At 43.9% G+C, this 22,641-nt stretch overlaps 1 protein-coding gene across 3 annotated transcripts in view; it reads left to right on the plus strand.

Moving 5' to 3' along the window:
• The first annotated feature begins 8,503 nt into the window (after positions 1-8,503).
• The window catches only part of LOC134347930 (NXPE family member 3-like), a 40,810-nt gene continuing 26,672 nt past the window's right edge, over positions 8,504-22,641 (plus strand). The window contains exons 1-5 of one of the 3 annotated variants that reach the window (XM_063050571.1): positions 8,507-8,794; positions 8,941-9,082; positions 9,790-9,924; positions 12,116-14,203; positions 18,518-18,677. In XM_063050571.1, the coding sequence (XP_062906641.1) occupies positions 18,549-18,677 (129 nt within the window). In that variant the 5' untranslated portion in view covers positions 8,507-8,794; positions 8,941-9,082; positions 9,790-9,924; positions 12,116-14,203; positions 18,518-18,548. Of the gene's footprint in view, positions 8,795-8,940; positions 9,083-9,789; positions 9,925-12,115; positions 14,204-18,517; positions 18,678-22,641 lie in introns of all 3 variants that reach the window. The other 2 variants (XM_063050569.1, XM_063050570.1) reach the window with 2 other exon arrangements.

A 22,641-nucleotide genomic window follows, 5' to 3' on the forward strand; every position in this document is an offset into this window, starting at 1 on the left:
ATGTGTGTATCATCATTGCTAACCTGTTACATTGATATCCTTACGATCAGAGTACTGTATTACTTATGTCTTTAATAAAACTTTATTAGTTCCTAGTAATCCAGACTCCAACGAGCGTTCCATTTCTGCCCGTTCGGCAACCCAGTTACGGGGTACGTAACAGACTAGACTGAACTCCTGCTTCAGCAAAGACCTGGACCCACTGCTATTTGTCTATCACCACAATAGGTCAACAGCAGACAAAATCTCAATGGCTCTCCACTCGGCTTTAGACCACCTGGACAACACAAACACCTACATCAGGATGCTGTTCATTGACTATAGCTCAGCATTTAATACCTTCAATCCCATAATCCTGATTGAGAAGTTGTAGAACCTGGGCCTCTGTATCTCCCTCTGCAACTGGATCCTTGACTTCCTAAACGAAAGACCACAGTCTGTGTGGATTGGTGATAACATATCCTCCTTGGTGACAATCAACACTGGGGCACCTCAGGGGTGTGTGCTTAGCCCACTGCTCTACTCTCTGTATACACATGACTGTGTGGCTAGGCATAGCTCAAATACCATCTATAAATTTGCTGATGATAAAACCATTGTTGGTAGAATCTCAGGTGGTGATGAGAGGGCGTACAGGAGTGAGATATGCCAACTAGTGGAGTGGTGCTGCAGCAACAACCTGGCACTCAACGTCAGTAAGATGAAAGAGCTGATTGTGGTCTTCAGGAAGGTAAGATGAAGGAACACATACCAATCCTCATTGTTATGAGCAGCTTCAAGTTTCTCAATGTCAAGATTTAAACACCAGGATAGATTGAAAAGGTCAGGGTGTCTGGGCCGGAGGCGAGGGATGGGCTGATGTTCAGTTCACTGCTCTGTGAAGTCTCTGGCTGAACTGAGCCTATGACCTGCAACTAACAGGCTCCTGGACAGGCTGCATTGATGACTGGCTTTGTGCCTGTTGGCTCACTTTCAGTTCTGAATGTTATTTGCTTACACTTTTATTGTTTTCATAATTTATTTTTTCCCCCTGCACATCGCATGTTTGACAGTCTTTTTTAAATGGGCCAATAGACAATCGGTGTGGGAGTAGGCCATTTTTAAATGGGACAATAGACAGTAGGTGTGGGAGTAGGGCATTCGGCCCTGTCAGGCTGCCTGTAAGGAGTCAAATCTCAAGGTTGTATACAGTACACATACTTTGATAATAAATGTACTTCAAACTTTGAACTATTCCTTTTATTAACCAGGGCCTCAATCTCTTTTGAAAACCAAGGGTTCCCTAAAGCTTTTACCTTACCTTTTATTCTGACAGGAACATACACGCTCAGTACTCTCAAAATGTTACTTTTTAAGTGCTCCCACTTACCAAGTACACCTTTGCCAGAAAATAACCTGTCCCGTTCCACACTTGCCAGATCCTTTCTGATACCATCAAAAGTGGCCTTTCTCCAACTTAGAATTTCAGTCCAGGGAACAGGCCTATCCTTCTCCATTCCAGAGGCCCAGTCAGCGGTGAGATCAGAGCACTGAGATGAGGTTACTCGCAGGTCAGTGATGTTTGTACAAAAGGAGAGCCTCACAGGCGTTCAGACTTTCTGGAGGCCTGGTTAATGGCGGGAACAGAGCACTGTGAATTAAATAAAAGTGCAGAAAGGACAAGCAGGGTGGCTATTGTTGTGGCAGCCATTGTTGGGAGTGAGCCAGCAGTGAGAGTAGGAACTTAGAGGCTTCGATGAGAAGAGGCGGAGGCCAAAGAAACAGGCAAGAAGGGTAGGTTTTTCCTTTCATTATTGCTGATTTGGTCTTGGTTGCCCATTGTACAGTGCAGACAGGATGGCAGATATGGCAGTGGAATGCTCCTCCTGTAGGATGTGGGAATTTATGGAACCTGATGGTCTCCCAGATGACTACACCTGTCAGAAGTGCAGCCAACTCCAGCTCATGAACGACGGCATTAAGGAGCTGGAGTTGGATGAATTAAGGATCATCCAAGAAGCAGAACAATTAATAGATAAGACTTTAGAGCAGGTGGTTACACCCAGAGTGCAGAATTCAGGGAGTAAATGGGTGAAGACTGAGAGAGGTAAAGGGAGAAAGAAGTCAGTGCAGGGTCCCCCGGTGGCCATTCCCCTCAGCCACAGGCAGACCCCTTTGGATACTGCTCAAGGGGTTGTCCTATCAGGGCAAGGCAGCAGCAGCCAGACCAATAGCAGTGTGGTCAGCTCTGAGCCTCAGAAGGGTAGGGTGAAGTCAGGTGGAGCTGAAGTCATAGTGGACTTGATAGTTAGGGGGACAGATAGGAGATTCTGCAGCAGCAAAGAGACGCCAGGATAGTGTGTTGCCTCCCGGCTGCTAGGGTCCAGGATGTCTCTGATCAGTTGCAGAATACCCTTGAGGGGGAGGGGGAGCAGCTGGAGGTCGTGGTACATGTTGGTACCAATGCCATAGGCAAGAGAGGGGTAAGGATCCCGTGCAGTAAGTTTAGGGAGTTAGGAAGGAGACTGAAGAGTAGGACCTCCAAGGTGGTAATCTCTGGATTACTCCCGGTGCCACGAGCTAGTGAAGATCAGAACAGGACGATAGCGCAGACGAATGAGTGGCTGAGGAGATGGTGCAGGGGGCAGGGTTTCAACTTCTTGGATCATTGGAACCTTTTCTGGCGAAGGGGTGACCTGTACAAGTGGGACGGATTGCACCTGAACTGGAGAGGAACCAATATCCTGGGGGGGGGGGGGCGGTTGCTAATGCTATTGGGGAAGGTTTAAGTTAGATTTGCAGGGGGTTGGGAATCGATGTCAAGAGGCAGAAGATGGGGTGGTTGGCGCACAAGTAGAGACAGCTTGTAGGGAGTTTGTGAGGAAGGGTAGGCAGATGATAGAGCAAAGATGCACCCAGCCAGTTGGTTTGAGATGTGTCTATTTTAATGCAAGGAGTATCATAAACAAGGTGGATGAATTTAGAGCGCGGATCAATACGCGGAACTATAATGTTGTGGCCATTATAGAGACTTGGATGTCTCAGGGGCAGGAACGGCTTCAGAATGTGCCAGGCTTTAGATGTTTCAAAAAGAATGGAGAGAGGCAAAAGAGATGGAGGAGCGGAATTGCTAATCAGGAATAGTGTCACGGCTGCAGAAAAAGAGAAATTCATGGAAGAATTGTCTACTGAGTTAGTGTGGGTGGAAGTCGTCAGCAGGAAGGGGGCAATAACTCCACTGGTTGTTTTTTATAGACCCCCCCAATAGTAACAGAGACATCGAGGAGCAAATAGGGAGGCAGATTCTGGAACGGTGCAATAATAGTAGGGTTGTTGTGATGGGTGATTTTAACTTTCCTAATGCTGACTGGTATCTCCTTAGAGCAAGGGGTTTAGATGGGGTGGAGCTTGTTAGGTGTGTTCAGGAAGGTTTCCTGACACATTATGTAGATAAGCAAACTAGAGGAGAGGCTGTACTTGATCTGATATTGGGAAATTAACCTGGTCAGGTGTCAGTTCTCTTGGTGGGAAAAAATTTTGGAAGTAGTGATCACAACTCTGTCACCTTTACCATAACGCTGGAGAGGGATAGGAGCAGACAAATTGGGAAAACATTTAATTGGGGTAGGGGGAAATATGATGCTATCAGGCAGAAACTTGGGAGCATAAATTGCAAGCAGGCGTTCTCGGGGAAATGCACGGCAGAAATGTGGCAAATGGCATTCTTCACAGGCATTTTCCACTGAGGCAGGGAAAGTATGATACGATAAAAGAATCGTGGTGTATAAAGGATGTAGAAAATCCAGTTAAGAAAGGCTTATGAAAGGTTTAAGAAACTAGGCACTGTTAGAACTCTAAGAAATTGGCAAGCAGGATTAAGGAAAACATAGAACATAGTATAGTACAGCACAATACAGGCCCTTCGGCCCACAATGTTGTGCCGACCCTCAAACCCTGCCTCCCATATAAGCCCCCACCTTAGATTCCTCCATATACCTGTCTAGTAGACTCTTAAACTTCACTAGTGTATCTGCCTCCACCACTGACTCAGGCAGTGCATTCCACGCACCAACCACTCTCTGAGTAAAAAACCCTCTAATATCCCCCTTGAACTTCCCACCCCTTACCTTAAAGCCATGTCCTCTTGTATTGAGCAGTGGTGCCCTGGGGAAGAGGTGCTGGCTATCCACTCTATCTATTCCTCTTATTATCTTGTACACCTCTATCATATCTCCTCTCATTCTCCTTCTCCCCAAAGAGTAAAGCCCTAGCTCCCTTAATCTCTGATCATAATGCATACTTTCTAAACCAGGCAGCATCCTGGTAAATCTCTTCTGCACCCTTTCCAAACCTGAAGCCCTTCTACAAGTCTGTGAAGAGCAAGAGATGAGCCGTGTGAGAATAGGACCAATCAGGAGTGAGAGTGAAAACATGTGCATGGAGCGGGAGGGGGTAGTGGAGGTACTTAATGAATACTTTGCTTCAGTATTCACCAGTGAAAAGGACCTTGGCAATTGTGGGGATGACTTCCAGTGGACTAAAACACTGGAGCATACAGACATTAAGAAAGAGGATGTGCTGGAGCTTTTGGAAGGTATTAATTTAAGTAAGTCGCTGGGATCAGACGAGATATACCTCAGGCTGCCGTGGGAAGCAAGGTAGGAGATTGCTGAGCCTCTGGTGATGATCTTTGTGTCAACAATAGGGACGGGAGAAGTACCGGTGGATTGGAGGATTGCAAATGTTGCTCCCTTGTTCAAGAAAGGGAGTAGCGGAAACCCAGGAAATTATAGACCAGTGAGTCTCACGTCAGTGGTGGGCAATTTGCTGGAGAAGATCCTGAGCGGCAGGATCGATGAGCATTTGGAGAGTCACAATCAGTTTAGGGACTGTCAGTATGGCTTTGTCAAAGGCAGGTCATGCCTTATGACCTTGATTGAGTTCTTTGAGGACGTAACAAAACACATTGATGAAGGTAGAGCGGTGAATTTCAGTAAGACATTTGATAAGGTTCCCCATGCAAGGCTCATTCAGAAAGTTAGACGCGTGGGATCCAAGGAGACCTTGCTTTGTGGATCTAGAATTGGCTTGCCCACAGAAGGCAGAGAGTGGTTGTAGATGGTTTGTATTCTGCATGGAAGACGGTGACCAATGGTGTTGCACAGGGATCTGTTCTAGGACCCCTCCACTTTGTGATTTGTATAAATGACTTGGATGAGGAAGTAGAAGGCAGTATTAGTAGATTTGCTGATGACACAAAAGTTGGGGGTGTTGTGGATAGTCTGGCGGGTTGTCGGAGGTTACAGTGGGACATTGATAGGATGCAGAACTGGGCTGAGAAGTGGCAGATAGAGTTCAATCCAGGTAAGTGTGAAGTAGTTAATTTCGGTAGGTCAAACTTGAAGAAAGAATATAATTTTAATGGTAAGACTCTTGGCAGTGTAGCGGATCAGTGAGATCTGTGGTCCATGTCCAGGGGACACTCAAAGCTGCTGTGCAGGTTGACTGTGTTGTTAAGAAGGCATATGGTGTGTTGGCCTTCATCAACTGTGAGATCGAGTTCAAGAACTGTGAGGTAATGTTAAAGCTACAGACCGTAGTCCTCACTGCAGGAAGGATGTGGATACTGTAGAGAGAGTGCAGAGGAGACTTACAAGGATGTTGCCTGGATTAGAGAGCATGCCTTACGAGAATAGGTTAAGTGAACTTGTTGGTTTTTCCTTGGAGCGACGGAGGATGAGAGGTGACCTGATTGAGGTGTATAAGATGATGGGAGGCATGAATCACGTGGATAGCCAGACTTTTCCCCAGGGCTGAAATGGCTAACATGAGGGGGCATAGTTTTAAGGTGTTTGGAAGTAGATACAAGGGGGATGTCAGAGGTAGTTTTTCACACAGAGAGTGGTGGGTGCATGGAATGCACTGTCAGCGATAGTGGTAGAGGCGGATACAATAGGGTCTTTTAAGAGACTCCTAGATAGGTACATGGAGCTTACAAAAATAGAGGGCTATGCAGTAGGGAAATTCTAGGCAGTTTCTAGAGGAGGTTACATGGTTGGCACAACATTATGGGCCAAAGAGTCTGTAATGTGCTGTAGATTTCTATGTTAATATGTTCTCTAAATATGATCACTAGATGAAAAGTGTTTCCCTACACAAAGTTCTGTCACTGGCCTTATTTTGCTCCTATTCCTATGCCTTATGGTCTTAGGTGCTTTTTTATTGTCAAGTCTCCCAGGATCTTGTATATTTAATGTATATATAGAAGTGCAACTTCTCTCTTCTAATTTCAAGTAGACTGGAGCCTAGACTCTGCAACCATTCCTCATTCCAGGTGTTAGTCAAGTACAGCCGTACTTTGTTTCCAACACATTCAATCCTTTCTGCACTCCAAAAACTAATGGCCAAATATTTGCTCCTCATTTCCTCTATCCTAGTAATTCCACACTGTTTATTTAGTTTTGCTGAAATTCCCATATTTTGTCTTATTTGCTAAATGTGGTGCTTGGGCATCTTTAGTCGCTTGGGATCACTTTCTTGTTTTTCTATTTGTACTCACTTCCACCGTTCCATCTTAAGTAATCCATGCTGTTATCGACTTACTAATTCCCAGCCAACCTCGATGAAGATACGCCACAGGACCACTGCCAATGCATCTGCTTGCATTAGTCTCAATTATGATTGAGTAACAGACATCCCACCTCTCCCGGAAGTTCTGGGAGTCTCCTGCATATTGTTAGTGGCTCCCTGATGCCCGCAATTTATATACAATATCCTGGAAATTGATGTGGGAGTGGGAGAGGGAGAGGGAGAATGAATCAGAGAATCCCGATTGGTCTCTCTTTGTGCTAAGTAGACCGATCCGTTTTCTCTGTGGGCAGGCTTTACAGTCAACCTCTCTCTCTGTCTCTTTCATTGTCCATCAGTTCAGTTTAGTGCCCTGCAGCGCCATGGCAGAGTGTTCCAAAAAAAGAAAATATAAAACGTACGTCACCCCAGACTACCCTAATTGTGATGCAGAAAGGGCATTCAGCATGGTGCGTCACATTAAGACAGAATTCAGAAGTCAGCTGTCTCACAAGACACTTGTTAATCTGATGTCTTGCAAAATTAACAAATTCATTGATACAGACTGCTATGAGGTTGGGACTTCCGGAAAAATGCTCAAATCTGCCAAGCAAGCCACATCACAGTACAAGGAAAGTTTGCAAAAGAAATAGAAAAGCTCTTTGCATTAGTATTGAGACTGCCAGCAAAATACTCAACAAGGAATATAGATATATGTACAGTGTGTAAATAATTTCAATATGTGATCAAATAAATTGTTGTGTTCTTTCATAATCAAATGTCCTGTATACATACACCCTTGGAGGTCGGACGGGGTGGGGGAGGAGATATGGGATTGCGGGTGGGGGTGGGGGTGGGCAAGGGTGGTGGTACTACCTCCCTGAAATGAGTTTTTGCAGGGTGGGATGTCTGCAGTAATTTATTCTGGCTCCCCCTTACCTCTTCTCCTCACCAGCCTCTGGTATCCCTCCTCCTTCTCTTTCTCCCACGGTCCACTCTCCTCTCCTATCAACAGCCCCTCTTCTTCAGCCCTTTGCCTTTCCCGCCTATCACCCCCAGCACCTCACTTCATCCCCGTTTCTCACGCACCCAACTTTCGCCCTCCCCCACCTTCTTACCCTAATTTTCCAGTCCTGATGGAGGGTCTCGAACCGAAACGTCAACTCTATTTTCCTTCCCACGGATGCTGCGCGACCTGCCGAGACCCCCCCCCCCGCCACAACTTCTGCATTATTTCACCGACATTTAATACTTCCTTGCTTTTACCACGAATCTGCGCGTTTTAATATACGCTGTCCTCCAGAAGGTCGCTGCCGTTTTTCTATTTACTATCGGCCAAGTTTAACCGGAACGCAATCTTCATGGCTGCATCCGTTATTTATAGATCACGTTTGGTGGAGCGGCTAATCGGACCACGAAGCTGAAAGAACAGCCGCAGATCTAATTATAATGATGGCGCCAGACCTTGGAACATAGCACTTCCCAATTAACATAGAGTAATACAAATTCCTTTGCTGTTATTCAATAACATTTTTAATAACTTCACAACTGGATGTATTCTTCGCGTTGCTATCGCTTGCACACAATTGCGTTATGCGCAGAAGTGGATGGCGTGTAAGAGCCGCCGCGTGACTATCACCGCAGTCGACTGCAGAAGGCTGTACGTTGTTTTCTGTCCTATTGCATTGCGAATGCCCAGCTGGTAACCCAACATATAGGGATGCATGCTGCGCCTTTACGTGGCTGTCGTTTACATTTTTCTTTTGCAGTCGACAATGCATCAAATGTAGAGATTAGATAAAAATTATTCGTGGCTCACTCTGCGGAGAGGATAGGTATGGGGGGGGGGTTCTGTACAACTTCGGTCTGATTGGAGGGCACATTGTCAATCATTCAGTTGAAAGCCAGGGAGGTTTTACCGGTTAAGCTCCGCTCGCCTTTGGTCGGATTGGCCCGGCTCTTGCGTGATTCCTCAGTAATTGGTTGAGTGAAAACCCAGCACCAGCAGTTGGGGCAGTGACTGTCAGTGAGTGCATTGCTCCTCAGACTCAGCTGTGGGAGAAGCGTTCGGTTAGGATAAAAGCTTTCTGTTATGCTGTGGGTAATTCCGCTGCCTTTTGAATTACTTTCTTTCCTGCCCGAGGGATTCACAGTTACGATGCAAGACAGACAGATTCCAGTCCTAAAGTGATTGACCAGGTGGGGTCCAAAGTGCTATTTTTGCACGAAAACAAGAGCTGGATTTCTGGTATGTATCGGACGATTTGGATGACTGATTTCCGTGTCTGAATGGTGGTTGACCTTCCGGTGTTTTAAACCTGCACATACTTTATAATGCATCTGAAAGATTTAACCACCCCAAGATGGTTTTACGGATGATTTATTTATTTCTAGTGCCGATAGGTCTTCAAGCATTTCTGAAATACGTATTTATAACTGGCTTCCATGTCTGCACGAGGAGTCCCAGACTTAATCAGCTGAGGTAACGGATATTCAGCGCTCGCCACTTTCCTGACGTTTAGATCGTCACCACTAGGTACCGTCTAAACTGGTGTCTTCGTTTCCTGTTATTTGTTCAGTAACGTTTTCCTTAGCGAGGAGACTCGGGAAATGGAGCAGATCTCTTTGATCCGTTGCTGGTCGTATTTGATCCTCTATGCACTATGAATACCGTTTCCACTAACCTACCACCCTGCCCCATCTTGTCTCGTCTGTAGATGAACTTCTCATCCACCACTTTGTTAGCACGGTGACTTCCTTGATACACTGCGTGTGAGCGTGAAATTACACACTCTGCTTGTGACTTGTACTCTGCTGTTTTCCCTGTCTTCATTCCAGCGTTTGCTCCTGCCTAAACTGTGCTTTGATCTTTGAAGTGCGCTAAGTCATGGGAGCAAAAGAAGGCTGAACTGCCACCCCCCCCCCCGCCTCTCCCCCCGAGTCCGGATTTCACTTGATTCCTTTACTGTCCAGAACCCTATCGATCTTTGCTTCTAATGAACGTCAAGGCTCGGTCTCCATTGCCCTCTAGGATCCGCAATTCCACACATTTCTCATTCTCTGCATGAATACACCTCTTCCCAACAGCCCACTTTGTATTCTGAATTTCTGCTCCAAGGTTATAGGCTTGTTGTTTAAAAGCAAATATCTTTCCCCACATTTAGTCTGTTGGGCTTTTTTTACAAAACATAACATGGCAAATGGAATGAGATCTCAATGAGATCTCCCATTACTTTTTCAAAGGTCTAGAGAACAGTCCCAGTTAAGCAACACACATCAAAGTTGCTGGTGAACGCAGCAGGCCAAGCAGCATCTCTAGGAAGAGGCGCAGTCGACGTTTCAGGCCGAGACCCCTCGTCAGGACTAACTGAAGGAAGAGTGAGTAAGGGATATGAAAGCTGGAGGGGGAGGGGGAGATGCAAAAAACAGTCCCAGTTAACTAGTCGCTCCTTGTGTGGCAAACCCATTACCTTTATGGCAAGTAAACTGTTTGTTAAGGAGTCTAGTGATGTAAATAGAATTCTAGATGTGGTTTACAACCAAGGTCCAATACAAATGAAATAATACTTCCTCTAGTCCTGCCTTTGAATTACTCCGTAAAAAATATTAGTCTTGCATTTGATCACATAAATGCTTGCTGCACCTGTGGACTTGTGTACAACACCCTTGAAGGTCAACACTGCGTAATTTCTTACCATGTAACAAATCCTGTTCTCTTCTGTTAACGTAAGTCAAAGTGGATATCCTCACACTTCTGTATTCTATTCCATTTGCCATGTTTTGCCTACTCAGCTTGCTCCCTCTGTACCTGGATCCTGGACTTCTTAACAGTAAGGCCACAGTCAGTCCACGTGGGCAGCAGCGTCTCTCGTCCCATTACGCTGAGCACTGGCGCCCTCCCAAAGCTGTGTGCTCAGCCAGCTGCTGTTCTGACACATGACTTTGTTGCAGGATTCAGCTCAAACCAGGTTATCAGGTTGGCGGATGACACAACAGTGGTTGGCCTTATCAAGAACGATGATGAGTCAGAGTACAGAGAGGAAGGGGAGCGGCTGTTGGACTCGTGTGAGAACAACTTAAGTCTGAACGTGGAGAAGACCAGGGAAATGATTGTGGACCTTAGGAAGGTGCAGATGAACCATTCCCCTCTGTGTATACATGGCTCTTTCATAGAGAGAGTGAAGTGCACCAAGTTCCTGAGAATTCACATTATGGGTCCCTTAATATCACCTACCTGAACAAGAAGGCACAGGAATGTCTCCACTTCCAGAGGAGATTGATACAAGTGAGGCAGTCCCCCCCCCACCACCCCCATCTTAAGTGAATTTTACAGGCGCACCATTGAATGTGTCCTGACAAGTTGCATCTCCATCAGGTATGGGAGCAGGCGAGCTTTGAACTAGAAGTCCCTACAAAGGACTACGAGAACAGCTGAGAGGATCATAGGGGTCTCCCTAACATCTATCGGGGACACTTATCAGGAGCGCTGCATATGCAGGGCCCTTAGTGTTATTAAGGACCCCACCCATCCATCCAGCATCCTCTTTGACTTTCTACCATCGGGCAGGAGACTCTGACTCTTAATGCATTAAAACAAGAACGGTCAGGGTGGGGAACAGTTTCTTCCCTCAGGTAATTACGCTTCTGAACTCCCTGCGGCTTCGCATTTAAAGTGTCATTGGTTAGTTTGTTCTGCACCCTACAAAATGTATGCGCTTTACTGTGTTAATTTATGCATAATTCATTTGTAGATTTAATTCTTACTTTCCTAAGTTATTGTGTGTTATATGTACGTTATGTGTATTACTGTGCTTTACACCCTGGTCCAGAAAAACATATCATTTGACAGTATACATGTATATAGTTAAATGGCAATACGAGGGGTGATTGATAAGTTTGTGGTCTAAGGTCGAAGGAGTCAATTTTAGAAAACCTAGCACATTTATTTTTCAACATAGTCCCCTCCTACATTTACACACTAAATCTAGCAGTCGTGGAGCATACTGATCTTGGACCTCCAGAAAGTGTCCACAGCAAGGGTGATTGATAAAGTTCTTGGCCTAAGGTAGAAGGAGATGAGTTATTAACTTCAAACTTTCTGCATAATCACTCAAAGAGCTGACCTGCATGTGCATGTAACGAGGGCTGTATAACTCATCTCCTTCTACCTTAGGCCACGAACTTATCAATCACCCGTCTGTGGACACTTTCTGGAGGTCAAAGATCCGTATGCTCCATGACCACTGGACTAAATGTGAAAATGTAGAAGGGGTCTATGTTGAAAAATAAATGTGCTAGTTTTCTAAAATTGACTCCGTCTACCTTAGGCCACAAACTTATCAATCACTTCTCATAAACTTTATTTGTAGCTTCTTGAAACTTAAAACATTTATCTGACATTATTTCAATGTCATCAGCATAGATGGAAATTGGAGATTTGACACCCTCTGTTTTGATGTGTTTAGATATTCAGCATGGTAATAGGCTCTTTCAGCACAATGAGATTGAGACACCCAGTTACACCCATGTCGCCAATTAACCTACTAACCCGTATGTCTTTGAAATGCAGGAGGAAACTGGAGCACCTGGAGGAAATCCATGTGGTCAGAGGAAGAATGTACATACTCCTTACAGACAGCACTGTAATCACATCACACTCATTGCTACTCTACTGTACCATTTTGAATTAGATTGTAAAAAGTGGGCACCATCACTTGTGTTGCTCAACTAGGCACCACCTGTCAATATTGGAACAGTTTCTTGTTCCTGTTCTTGATATATTATTTTTATCTGATAATCAGTTCTCAGTCTTGTCTCCAATTTCATCTTGTTGGTCTTTTGTGTAGCATTTGCGTAATGCCTTTTGAAAGTCCAAGAAAACCAGGTCCACTTGTTTCCCACATAACAAATCCTCAACTTGTTTCCTCAAAGAACCATTTAACATGGAACAGCACAGTACAGGCCCTTTAGCCCACTATGTTGTTCCAACCCTTAAGCTAATGCAAGATCAATCTAACCCTTCCCACCCAGATAGCCCTCCATTTCTTATGATATACATACATATTTAAGAGTCTCTTAAATGCCCCTAATGTATCTACTTTGACCAGTACTCTCACACGTGTGTTCCATGCACCCACCACTCTCTGTGTAACAAAGGGAACTTATCACTGACATCCCCCATATATTTTCTTCCAGTCACCTTAAAAGTATATTCTTTCTTATTATCCATTGTCACCCTGGCACTGGCTGTCAACTTGATCAATATCTTTTATCATCTTCTACACATCTCATCCTCCTTTTCTCCAAAGAGGAAATCCCTTGCTTGCTCAACCTCTCCTCTTAAGACATGCTCTCCAAACCAGGCAGCATCCTGATGAAACAGATCGCCATGTCCCGAAAGCCACGATCTTGACTCATGGAAGAACCATGTTAATGCACTATAGGCACTTAAGGAGTTGGTCAGACAGCCCCAAGGTGTTCGGTGACATCATGGCTGTTCTTTTCCTGTGATGCCATTTTCCAGCATTATACTCAAATTGCTTAATTCCTCTAATAATTAGAAATCTGTGATCTATGTTTTGAATATTATTGGGGCAGAATTAGGCCATTGGGCCTGTCGAGTCAGCTCCACCATTTTTTCACGGCTGATCCAATTTTCTTCTCAGCCCCAAACACCTGCCTGCCCTATGTATCACTTCATGCCCTGACCAATCAAGAATCTTTCAACATCTGCCTTAAATATACTTTCCATAAAGACTCTGCCTTCACAGCTGCTTGTGGAAGAGAATTCTGCAGATTCACCACTCTCTGATGACAGAAATTCATCCTCCTATCCAGATGTCTCTCTATTCTGAGGCTGTGTCCTCTGGTCTTAGACTTTCCCACCATAGGAAACATCCTCCCCACATCCACTCTATCAAGGCCTTTCACCATTTGATAGTTTTCAATGAGGTCACCCCTCATTCTTCTGAATTCTAGTGAATCCAGGCCCAGAGCCATCATACACTCTTCATGTGATAAGCCATTCAATCCTGGAATCATTTTTGTGAACCTCCTTGGAACCCTGTCCAGTTTCAGCACATCCTTTCTGATCTAAGGGGCCTAAACCTGCTCACAATTCTCCAAGTGAGGGCTCACCAGTGCTTTATGAAGTCTTAACATTACACCCTTGATTTTATATTCTCATCCTCTTGAAACGAATGCTAACATTGCATCTACCTTTTTCACCACAGACTCAAATTGCAAATTAACCTTCAGGGAATCCTGCACAAGGACTCCCAAGTCCCTCTGTGCCTCAGTTTTTTGTATTTCCTCTCCATTTAGAAAATAGTCAATTCTTTCATTTCTTATTACAATATTCTCAATGATTGAGTCTTCACAGTCACTCTGGAAAAGACATATGATTAATTCTAGATTGATCAAGCTTATGTTACTTTTCGTAAATCCGCCTGGGTAGAAATCCAATCTGTTCTTTGAGGTTCTAATAAGTGAATCAGCTGATGATGCGTTTTGGGTCTTCCAGAAGGTTGCAACACAAGAGAGTCAAAGGAAATGGATGACATTTGGGTTCGGTGGTTGTACCTAGTTGGTGTCACAGGGATTACTGTTGACGTCCCAGCTGTGGACTTCCTACTATTCAGGACATTTACAGAGACAGGTGCGTAAACAGGGCACGAAGGATTATTGGGGACCCGAGTCACCCTAACCACAAACTGTTCCAGCTGCTACCATCCAGGAAACGGTACCACAGTATTAAAATCAGGAGCAATAGGCTCCGGGATAGCTCCTTCCACCAGGCCATCAGTCTGAGTAATTCATGCTGATACTGTTACGTACCCCGTAACTGGGTTGCCAAACCAGCAGAAATGGATCACTCAGTTGGAGTCTGGAGTACTAGAACTAAGAAAGTTTTATTACAGAAACAAGCAACACAGTAATCGAAAGGATAATAAATGCAACAGTTCAGTGATGATAAACACACATGTGCACAGAATTAAGATAACAGCATCAATCAAGCTCTATCGTTGTCTAGGGGTTAAATGACCAATTTCAAAATGACTCAAAGTTCAGTCCAGTTTGTAGTTCAGTTCGCAGTAATCGTTGCCATGGCGATGGACAAGGTGGGGAAGAGAGACAGAATAGGAACAACTGATCATTCAGAACACTGCTTCACTCACAGACCAGCGGGATGGCTCACAAACAGCATTTGGGCAGGTCCTTGGTGATGTCACCTGAGGTCACCGACTGTGACCCCTCCTCCAGATGCGGTCGATCCTCTGCAGTGAACCCGGCACCCAGGCAAGGGCGGACACACACCGGGTTCCCGCTGATCGTACCTTTCCACCCACTCGTGAGAAGCGTACCGCTTCCAGGGTCTCGTTACCTCGGGTGGCGTGTGTGTCTGTCTTAGCGAACCTGTCCCTTTTTATCCCCCTGCTGGGGTATCGCCTGTCCATCACTTCAAACAGTTCAGGGTTCAAAAGGGGGGAGCCGCTCCAGACAGCTCTTCCTCCCACATCCCTTCATTACACATCTCCAGACGCTGCTCCATTGTTCCTTATCTCTCCTTCCCCTGAGGGCAGGTGGCAGACCAACTGCTGATGCCACTGATGCTAGCCCCGGCCAGCAAACATCTTAATTTTATGTGTATTCTCGTAACAATACAATTATATTTCTAAGCTATATTGACTGTCCTGTTTTACATAGGATTTATTACAAATTACTATAAATTGAACATTTAGATGGAGACATAACGTAAAGATTTTTACTCATGTATGTGAAGGATGTAAGTAATAAAATCAATTCAATTCAACTCAATTCAATGCTGTAAGGAGATGCTTCAGGAAGATGTGAATTGGTCAGGGTATGGCACATGAATTACAACGTGAAAAGTTTAAGTGCAGGTGCAGCACACAGTGTTTTGGCTTTATTCCAACAGGATTTAGATGCCAGTATGAAGATTCCCTGAGCCAGTTATATAGGTCCCTGTTTACACCACACCTGGAATAGCTATGAAATACGTACTTGGTATTCAATGGGGGAGTGTTACGAGTATTGAGCAACTGGATTCCTGGGATGGTCAGTTTGTCTTGCGCTGAGCATTTTCACTGAGTTTCGAAGGAAGAGTGGTAACCTCATGGAAAAGCATAAAACTTGTACAGGGTCTGATGGTAGATTTCTCTTGTCTGTGGAACCTTGCAAACAAGGGACTGATCATTTGGGTCAGATTTCTTCAACTAGCAGGTGGTGACTTTTTTCTCCATGGAAGAGGGTCGTGGAGGGTCATAGGTTGAGTATGTTCAAGACTGCATTTAAATAAGCTTAAAAATCAAGGGATGTTCGTTAGTGCACCGAGGTAAAAAGATCAGCCATATTCTGCTTCAATGACAGAACATGTATAAAGGGCTGAATGGCCTCCTCTTTTATTTGTTTCTTGTGCTTTCATGCCACCATTTGAAAAGGGAGCAGCTTTGCAGCCAGCAGGAGATTTGTGCTGCCTCATCACGGTCAGTTGGACTGCGCACCCAGGATGCCAGTGCCCTGATCCTTCAACAGGGGGGTGACCAGTTCGCTGTCCTTGAGGGAAAATGGCTCCATTCTCCCCCCACCTCCAGGCTTTTGACTTCATTCGCCCATCAGCTGCTGCAAGTCCCTTTGCTGTTAATGATCTTCTCCAGCACTGGCGTTTCCTGGCCACGGCTCGTGACCCTGTGGTGATAAGTCGGCAGCAATTGCAGAATTCTCTTACTTGCACTGCTCCTGTTGTTAACTCTGTTTGAGCTTCCAACTACTTGGGCTGTGGGTTTCTGTTTTAATCTTCCTCACTCCTCTCTTGATAGACTGGATCTGCAGGTCTCCATTCTTAACAGTTGAGGCAGGATCAACCTCTGATCCTGTTCTTGTAGGCACGGTGGCTTTCTACCCTGTAAGCAGCTCATGGAATTGCTCTTTTCCATGACATTGTATTTGTCTCAATGCAGGAAATCTACAATTAACTCTCACGATTACCTGGTCAGTGTACTGGAATTGGAACTGGTCTACATTGTCATGTACTGGGCTTGGATTATTCTTCATACAGATCAAATCATTACACAGTACATTGAGGTAGAAAAAGGTAAAGCAATAACAGAATGCAGAATAAAGTGTGACAGCTACACGCAAAGTGCAATGCAGATCGACAATAACGTGCAAGATCTTACGGAGCGAAATTGTGAGGTCAGGAGTTCATTTGGTCATACTAGGAACCTTTCAATGATCAGATGCAACTCTTCTAATCTTTGCAGTTTGGTGAGACCATTATTTTGCGTTTCCCTCTGGGTTCCTTAGACATTTCTCTTGCTCCCTTCCCATCATCTAGTTACCTCATCTTCATGTTGCCATCTGAACAGTCATTTGGAACAACCAATCACCACCAGGAGAACCAGTACCATTCAAGGTAGAGAAGACAATGAAGGTGAGACAACACCTCTGCATGTGCTCCTGCTCTTCCCGGTACGGCAGCTGGCGTGTCTTGCATTGCCACTATGCATGTGCACACCCCATCATCCTAAACTAGAAGCAGATTTGCAGCCTAACAGAAGGACTGCAGCTGACCTCTGCTGCCACCATGTGGTCACATATTGGATTGCTGCTTCTTTTTGGAATTTGCAGCGTCTGGCTTAGCTGCTATTCGTCCTGCCAAAAGAAACCACATCGAAAATAAAGGCAGTAATTAGCAGTTTTGGATGATACAGCTGTAGGAAAACTGCTGCTTTAATGGTCTTTGAAAGGGCAATCTCTTCTTGCACTGTTAGATTTTGCCTGTTTCACTGTCACCACCTCACTGTGCTGTGCTGCGAAGCCCCTGCCTGTAACTCCATGCCCACAGTTACTGACCCACCACCACTGCCTTTCATACCTCCTGTTCAGAAGATGTTGAGAACATGGCTCCAGCTGATGCACTGCTTCTGATTCCTCCCTGAACCCTTGCCCCTTTTCCCTCAAATCATCTAATTCCACTCCTTCCCACCTGCTTTTGCCCATTTCCATCCATGACGTTCCATGATTTCACCTTCTCCCAACTGGGGAAAACCTTTCCTGATGTGCTCTTCCTAAGGAGAATGAATTGGACCTGAACCATCTTCAATTATTTCATACCCACATCCAGCGACGAAGTTTAAAACTTATGATCTTGTGTCTGGTGCCAATGACTAATCCCTTGCCATTTCCTTGTTTGCCTTTTGATGCTTATTTTGCGGTATTTTACTTTCTTTTTACCTTTCGAATTCTACAAACTCTCAGCTCCCATCATTCCTTCACCTTGGGTACAATTGTTCTCATCCAACACTAACAGCTCCATTCAATTATGATTAGAAATGGGATCATAAGCCACAGGAAAGCCTCTGGTGATTGTCTCTTTTTCTAAGTACCAACTTTACAAAATAATTGCTTCTGTTCTTTAAATATCCTTCCCCTTCGCCCTATCTGCCATGGGATGTATCTGCTGTGTGGGGAAAGTGTTTTGCTTTTATTGTGTTTTCTTCTCTCTCTCTCTGTGTAAGTGCAAAAGAGCAACCTGTTTCCCATGTGCAAGGTGTGACTCCTCAAACTGCTAGCAGATTGACGGTATTGATTAATTTTGCGGTACCTTTTCCAATCTATAAATCCATATTACCATCAGCCACTTCATCCATATCTATGTTTGTGGCTATGTCTTTAATGGATTTGATTGGGTAAGTTGACCATGATTCGGAATTGTTAAACCATGTTCACTGGTGTTTCTCGTTCTGCCTGTTCAGCTCTGGTGCTGAATGAAGACTGACTGGTCTAGAGTGACTTGTCCTGACCATTATTGTTTTTAAGAGTGAGTTCGAATACACTGTCATGTAGACCTTGGGCTTAATTTTGCTTCTTGGTGTTTTAGTGACAAGGTGGTCCTGGGGATTAAATCAGATGCTGTGAGGTAATGGTATTTATTCTTTTTCACTTGCAGATTTACAGAAAGGTGATTATGCATTGGAGTAATGCAACTTTCCAGAATGGATCCAGCTGGAAGACCAATGACTTTTGTCTTCTGCCTACATCGTCTGCTCTTCTTCACACTTGTCCTGCTGACAGTGTTTCTAGTGTATATCAACTTTCCCAATGTGAAGGTACACAAAATAGTAAATGCTTTCTGACAGTCTGGAATACTACCTCTGCTTTTCTTGGCAAAAAAAAACCCTGCATGTTCTGCTGATGATTGCTTTTGTTTCTTCGCAGTTATATATGTTTTGGGTGGGGGCGGGGGTGTGTAGGTAACACGGGCAGGGCCAGCATATATTACCCATCCCGTATTGACCTTGAAGTTGGTGGTTTGCCACTGCAGTCCCTCTGGTGAAGGTACTCCCACAGGGATAGTTTCAGGGATTTAGATCTAGCAATGATAGCATTTCCAAGTTGGGATGGTGAGAAACCTGTTGATGGTGGCATTTCCGAGCCTGTGGTCCTTGGTATCATGGGTTTGGAAAGTGTTGCTGTAGTAGCCTAGGCAAGTAATGACAGTGCATTTGTAGATTAGTACATATTGCAGGGGCCAACTTCATAGAATCAAAGAACAGCTGTGGCTGTGGAAAGAATCCATTCAGCCCTCTGTCTGAACTGGTTGATGGTACCTGGCTAACTCTTTCTCTCCCTCCCCCTTCAGATTCTTATTCACCTGCTTTTTCTTTCTTTAATGCCTCATAGATTCTGCATTCAACATCCTTGCCCTCATAGTGCGTGAAATGAAATTTAAAAAAAAAACAACAAAACAATTTTCTCATTTATTCAATTCTATTTGCTAATCATCTTCATTTCATGACCCTTGCTCCAATGGGAACAGTTTCCTGCTATCCTCCCTGACCTTACTTTTCAGGATTTTAAGGGCCGCCAGCAGATCCCAGTCACAGCCGTCTTTGACATGAATAAACTTCCACAAACCTGGAATGATTTAGGTACATCATTATCAGCTCCAAAGTCTTCACCTTTTTCCTGAAGTGTCACACTCAAAACTGGATAAGACCACAATATGTAGGAGCAGTATTAGGCCATTTGGCCCATTGAATCTGTTCCACCATTTCATCACGGCTAATCCAATTTTCCTCTCAGCCCCAATCTTCTACCTTCTCCCCATATCCCTTCATGCCCTGACCAATCAAGAATCTATCAACCTCTGCCTTAAATATACATAAAGACTTGGCACAGCTGCCTGTGACAAAGAATTCCGCAGATTCACCACTCTCTGGCTAAAGAAATTCCTCCTCATTTCCATTCTAAAAGGATACCCGTCTATTCTGAGGCTGTGTCCTCTGGTCTTAGACACTGTCACCATAGGAAACATGCTCTCCACATCCACTCTGTCCAGGCCTTCCACCATTCGATAGGTTTCAGTGAGGTCACCCCACATCCTTCTGAATCCCAGTCCTGCTGAAGGGTTTTGGCCTGAAATGTCGATGGTACATTTTACCACAGATGCTGCCTGGCCTGCTGAGTTCCCCAGCAGTTTGTGTGTGTTGCAAGGACTCTGAAGTTCCTTTACACCTCAGTTTTTTTTTGTATTTTCTCTCCATTTAGAATTAAATCAACTATTTAATTTCTTCTACCAAACTAATACACTTCCCAAAACTATATTCCATCTGCCACTTCTTTGCCCATTCTCCTAATTTGTCCACGTCCTTCTATAGCATCTCTTCTTCCTCAAAACTACCTGCCCCTCCACCTATCTTCATATCATCTGCAAACTTTGTGACAAAGTCTTCAGTTCCATCATCCAAATCATTGACATATAACGTGACAACAATCAGTCCCAACACAGACCCCTGTGGAACACCACTAGTCACCGGCAGCTAACCAGAAAAGGCTTCTGTTATTCCCACTCTTCTCACTTTTTGCCTCCTGCCAATCAGTCACTGCTTTATCCATGCTAGTATCTTTCCTACGGGCTCTTTAACTTGTTAAGCAGCCTCATGTATGGCACCTTGTCAAAGGCCTTCTGAAAATCCAAGTACACAACATCAACTGATTTTCCTTTGTCTATCCTGTGTCACGTGACTGGCAACAATGAATATAGAATTTAATTGAGTCAGGTTTTATAAAAACAATCGGACATTTATTAAACTCTGCTCAATATAAACAAACAAAAATCTTAACCGGAAGTAAACTGCTATGTGGCCATTTAACAAACCGCCACTCAGTACTAGTTCTTAAAGCGATAAATGCGAAAGGAGTTCTTAAAGCAGTAAATTCAAACACAGTTCTTAGAATGGTAGATTCAAAAATCCAAGAGATTTATACAGTCAATTAGGAGAGACTTTCCTGAAGTAAAGAATTCCTCGAAGACACGATGTCACGCCAGTCCCAGCCGTATCCTGCCTTGTCTGCAAGATTCACGACGACGGAAATAAAACGGTTTAAAGGCACTGACCTTTCCCTCTAGATACTAGATCCTGTACAGCCTTTTCTGCCACTTTTAGCAGAGGCTATCTCATGCAGATCACTCTTTCTTGAACAAATTCAATAATGGCCGATCCTTTCAACCGTCGAACGACTTCTTCAGGTTTCTGTCTTCGCTCTCCAATACTGCTGAAAAGATACATCAATAAACCTGGCAGAAATTAGTTAAACTGCTGGTCCAGCACTTCTGTACCTTACAATAGAATGTAAAAATCCATTTTAAATCAAAACTGCATCATAAGGCAAATACGCGGTGGAGTGGAGTCTCTGGCTAACGTTCTAACTGGAAAACCCCCTGCATCACCCCGGGGGTCTCCTTTTATACCCGAGGTGAACATGTCATCATGTGACCTCACCAGCGGGAAAATTACATCAGGTGACCTCCAAAGACCATTACATCATCCTCACAAGACAGTCACAAGATATCCATGAGGTATGTAACACCTCCCTCCAAAAAAAAATTGTTTTTTTAGGAGCAAAATTTTAACAATTAACTATTTACAAAAAAAATACAAATGTATAAAATTTACAACATACACAGTATACACAGTATAATCATACAACCTTTTACAAACTAGTATACAGTAGGAGTGTTACAAAGGTTAAAATATCACTCCATAAAAAATTTTACATTGTACATTTAACATCTAGATCGACAATCAGCGATCACATTATCTTTACCTTTAATATGGGTGATCAAAATATTATACTCCTGTAACATCAAACTCCAATTTAATAATCTATTTTTGTTTTTCATCTTACTCAAAAACACTAACGGATTATGATCGGTGTAAACTATGAGTGGTTTCTGAGTAGTACCAACATACACTTCAAAATGTTGTAAAGCCAAAACAAGAGATATTAATTCCTTTTCTATTGTTGAATAAGTTCTTTGATGGGCATTAAATTTCTTAGAAAAGTAAGCTACCGGACGATCAACTTCATGACCCTCATCTCTTTGAAGTAACACTGCTCTTGCAGCTTCATCACTAGCATCTGCAGCTAATGAAAATGGTTTTTCAAAGTCAGGGGATTTGAGCACAGGTTGACTACATACTATAGTTTTCAATTTATCAAAGGCCTCTTGACAAGGTTCTGTCCAAATGAACTTTTCATTTTTCTTCAAGAGGTTAGTTAATGGAAGAACAATATTCGCAAAATCCTTACAAAATTTTTGGTAATATCCTACCATACCCAAGAATCTTCCTACCAGTTGGAGTGGGTACTTCTAAAATTGCCTGAACTTTTGCCTGAACAGGAGCTAATTTTCCATGACCCACAACATAGCCAAGGTAGGTCACTGTGGCATGACCAAATTCACTTTTAGCTAAGTTAACAGTTAAGTTAGGTTTTGTAAGTCTTTCAGATAGTTTCTCCACCGCAGTAACATCTGCTTTCCGTGTATTATTTCCTGTAACTAAATCATCAATATAAACATCTGTATCTTTTAACCCATGAATCACACTATTAATTATCCTTTGGAAAGTACCTGGTGCATTCTTCATTCCAAATGGAAGAACATTATATTCATATAACCCGGATGGGGTTACAAATGCAGAAATCTCTTTACCTCTATCCGTCAATGGAACACACCAATAACCTTTTAACAAATCAATCTTTGTAAGGAACTTTGTCCAACTTTAT

This window comes from Mobula hypostoma, chromosome 6 (assembly GCF_963921235.1).
Source record: "Mobula hypostoma chromosome 6, sMobHyp1.1, whole genome shotgun sequence".
NCBI classification, from domain to species: Eukaryota; Metazoa; Chordata; class Chondrichthyes; order Myliobatiformes; family Myliobatidae; genus Mobula; species Mobula hypostoma.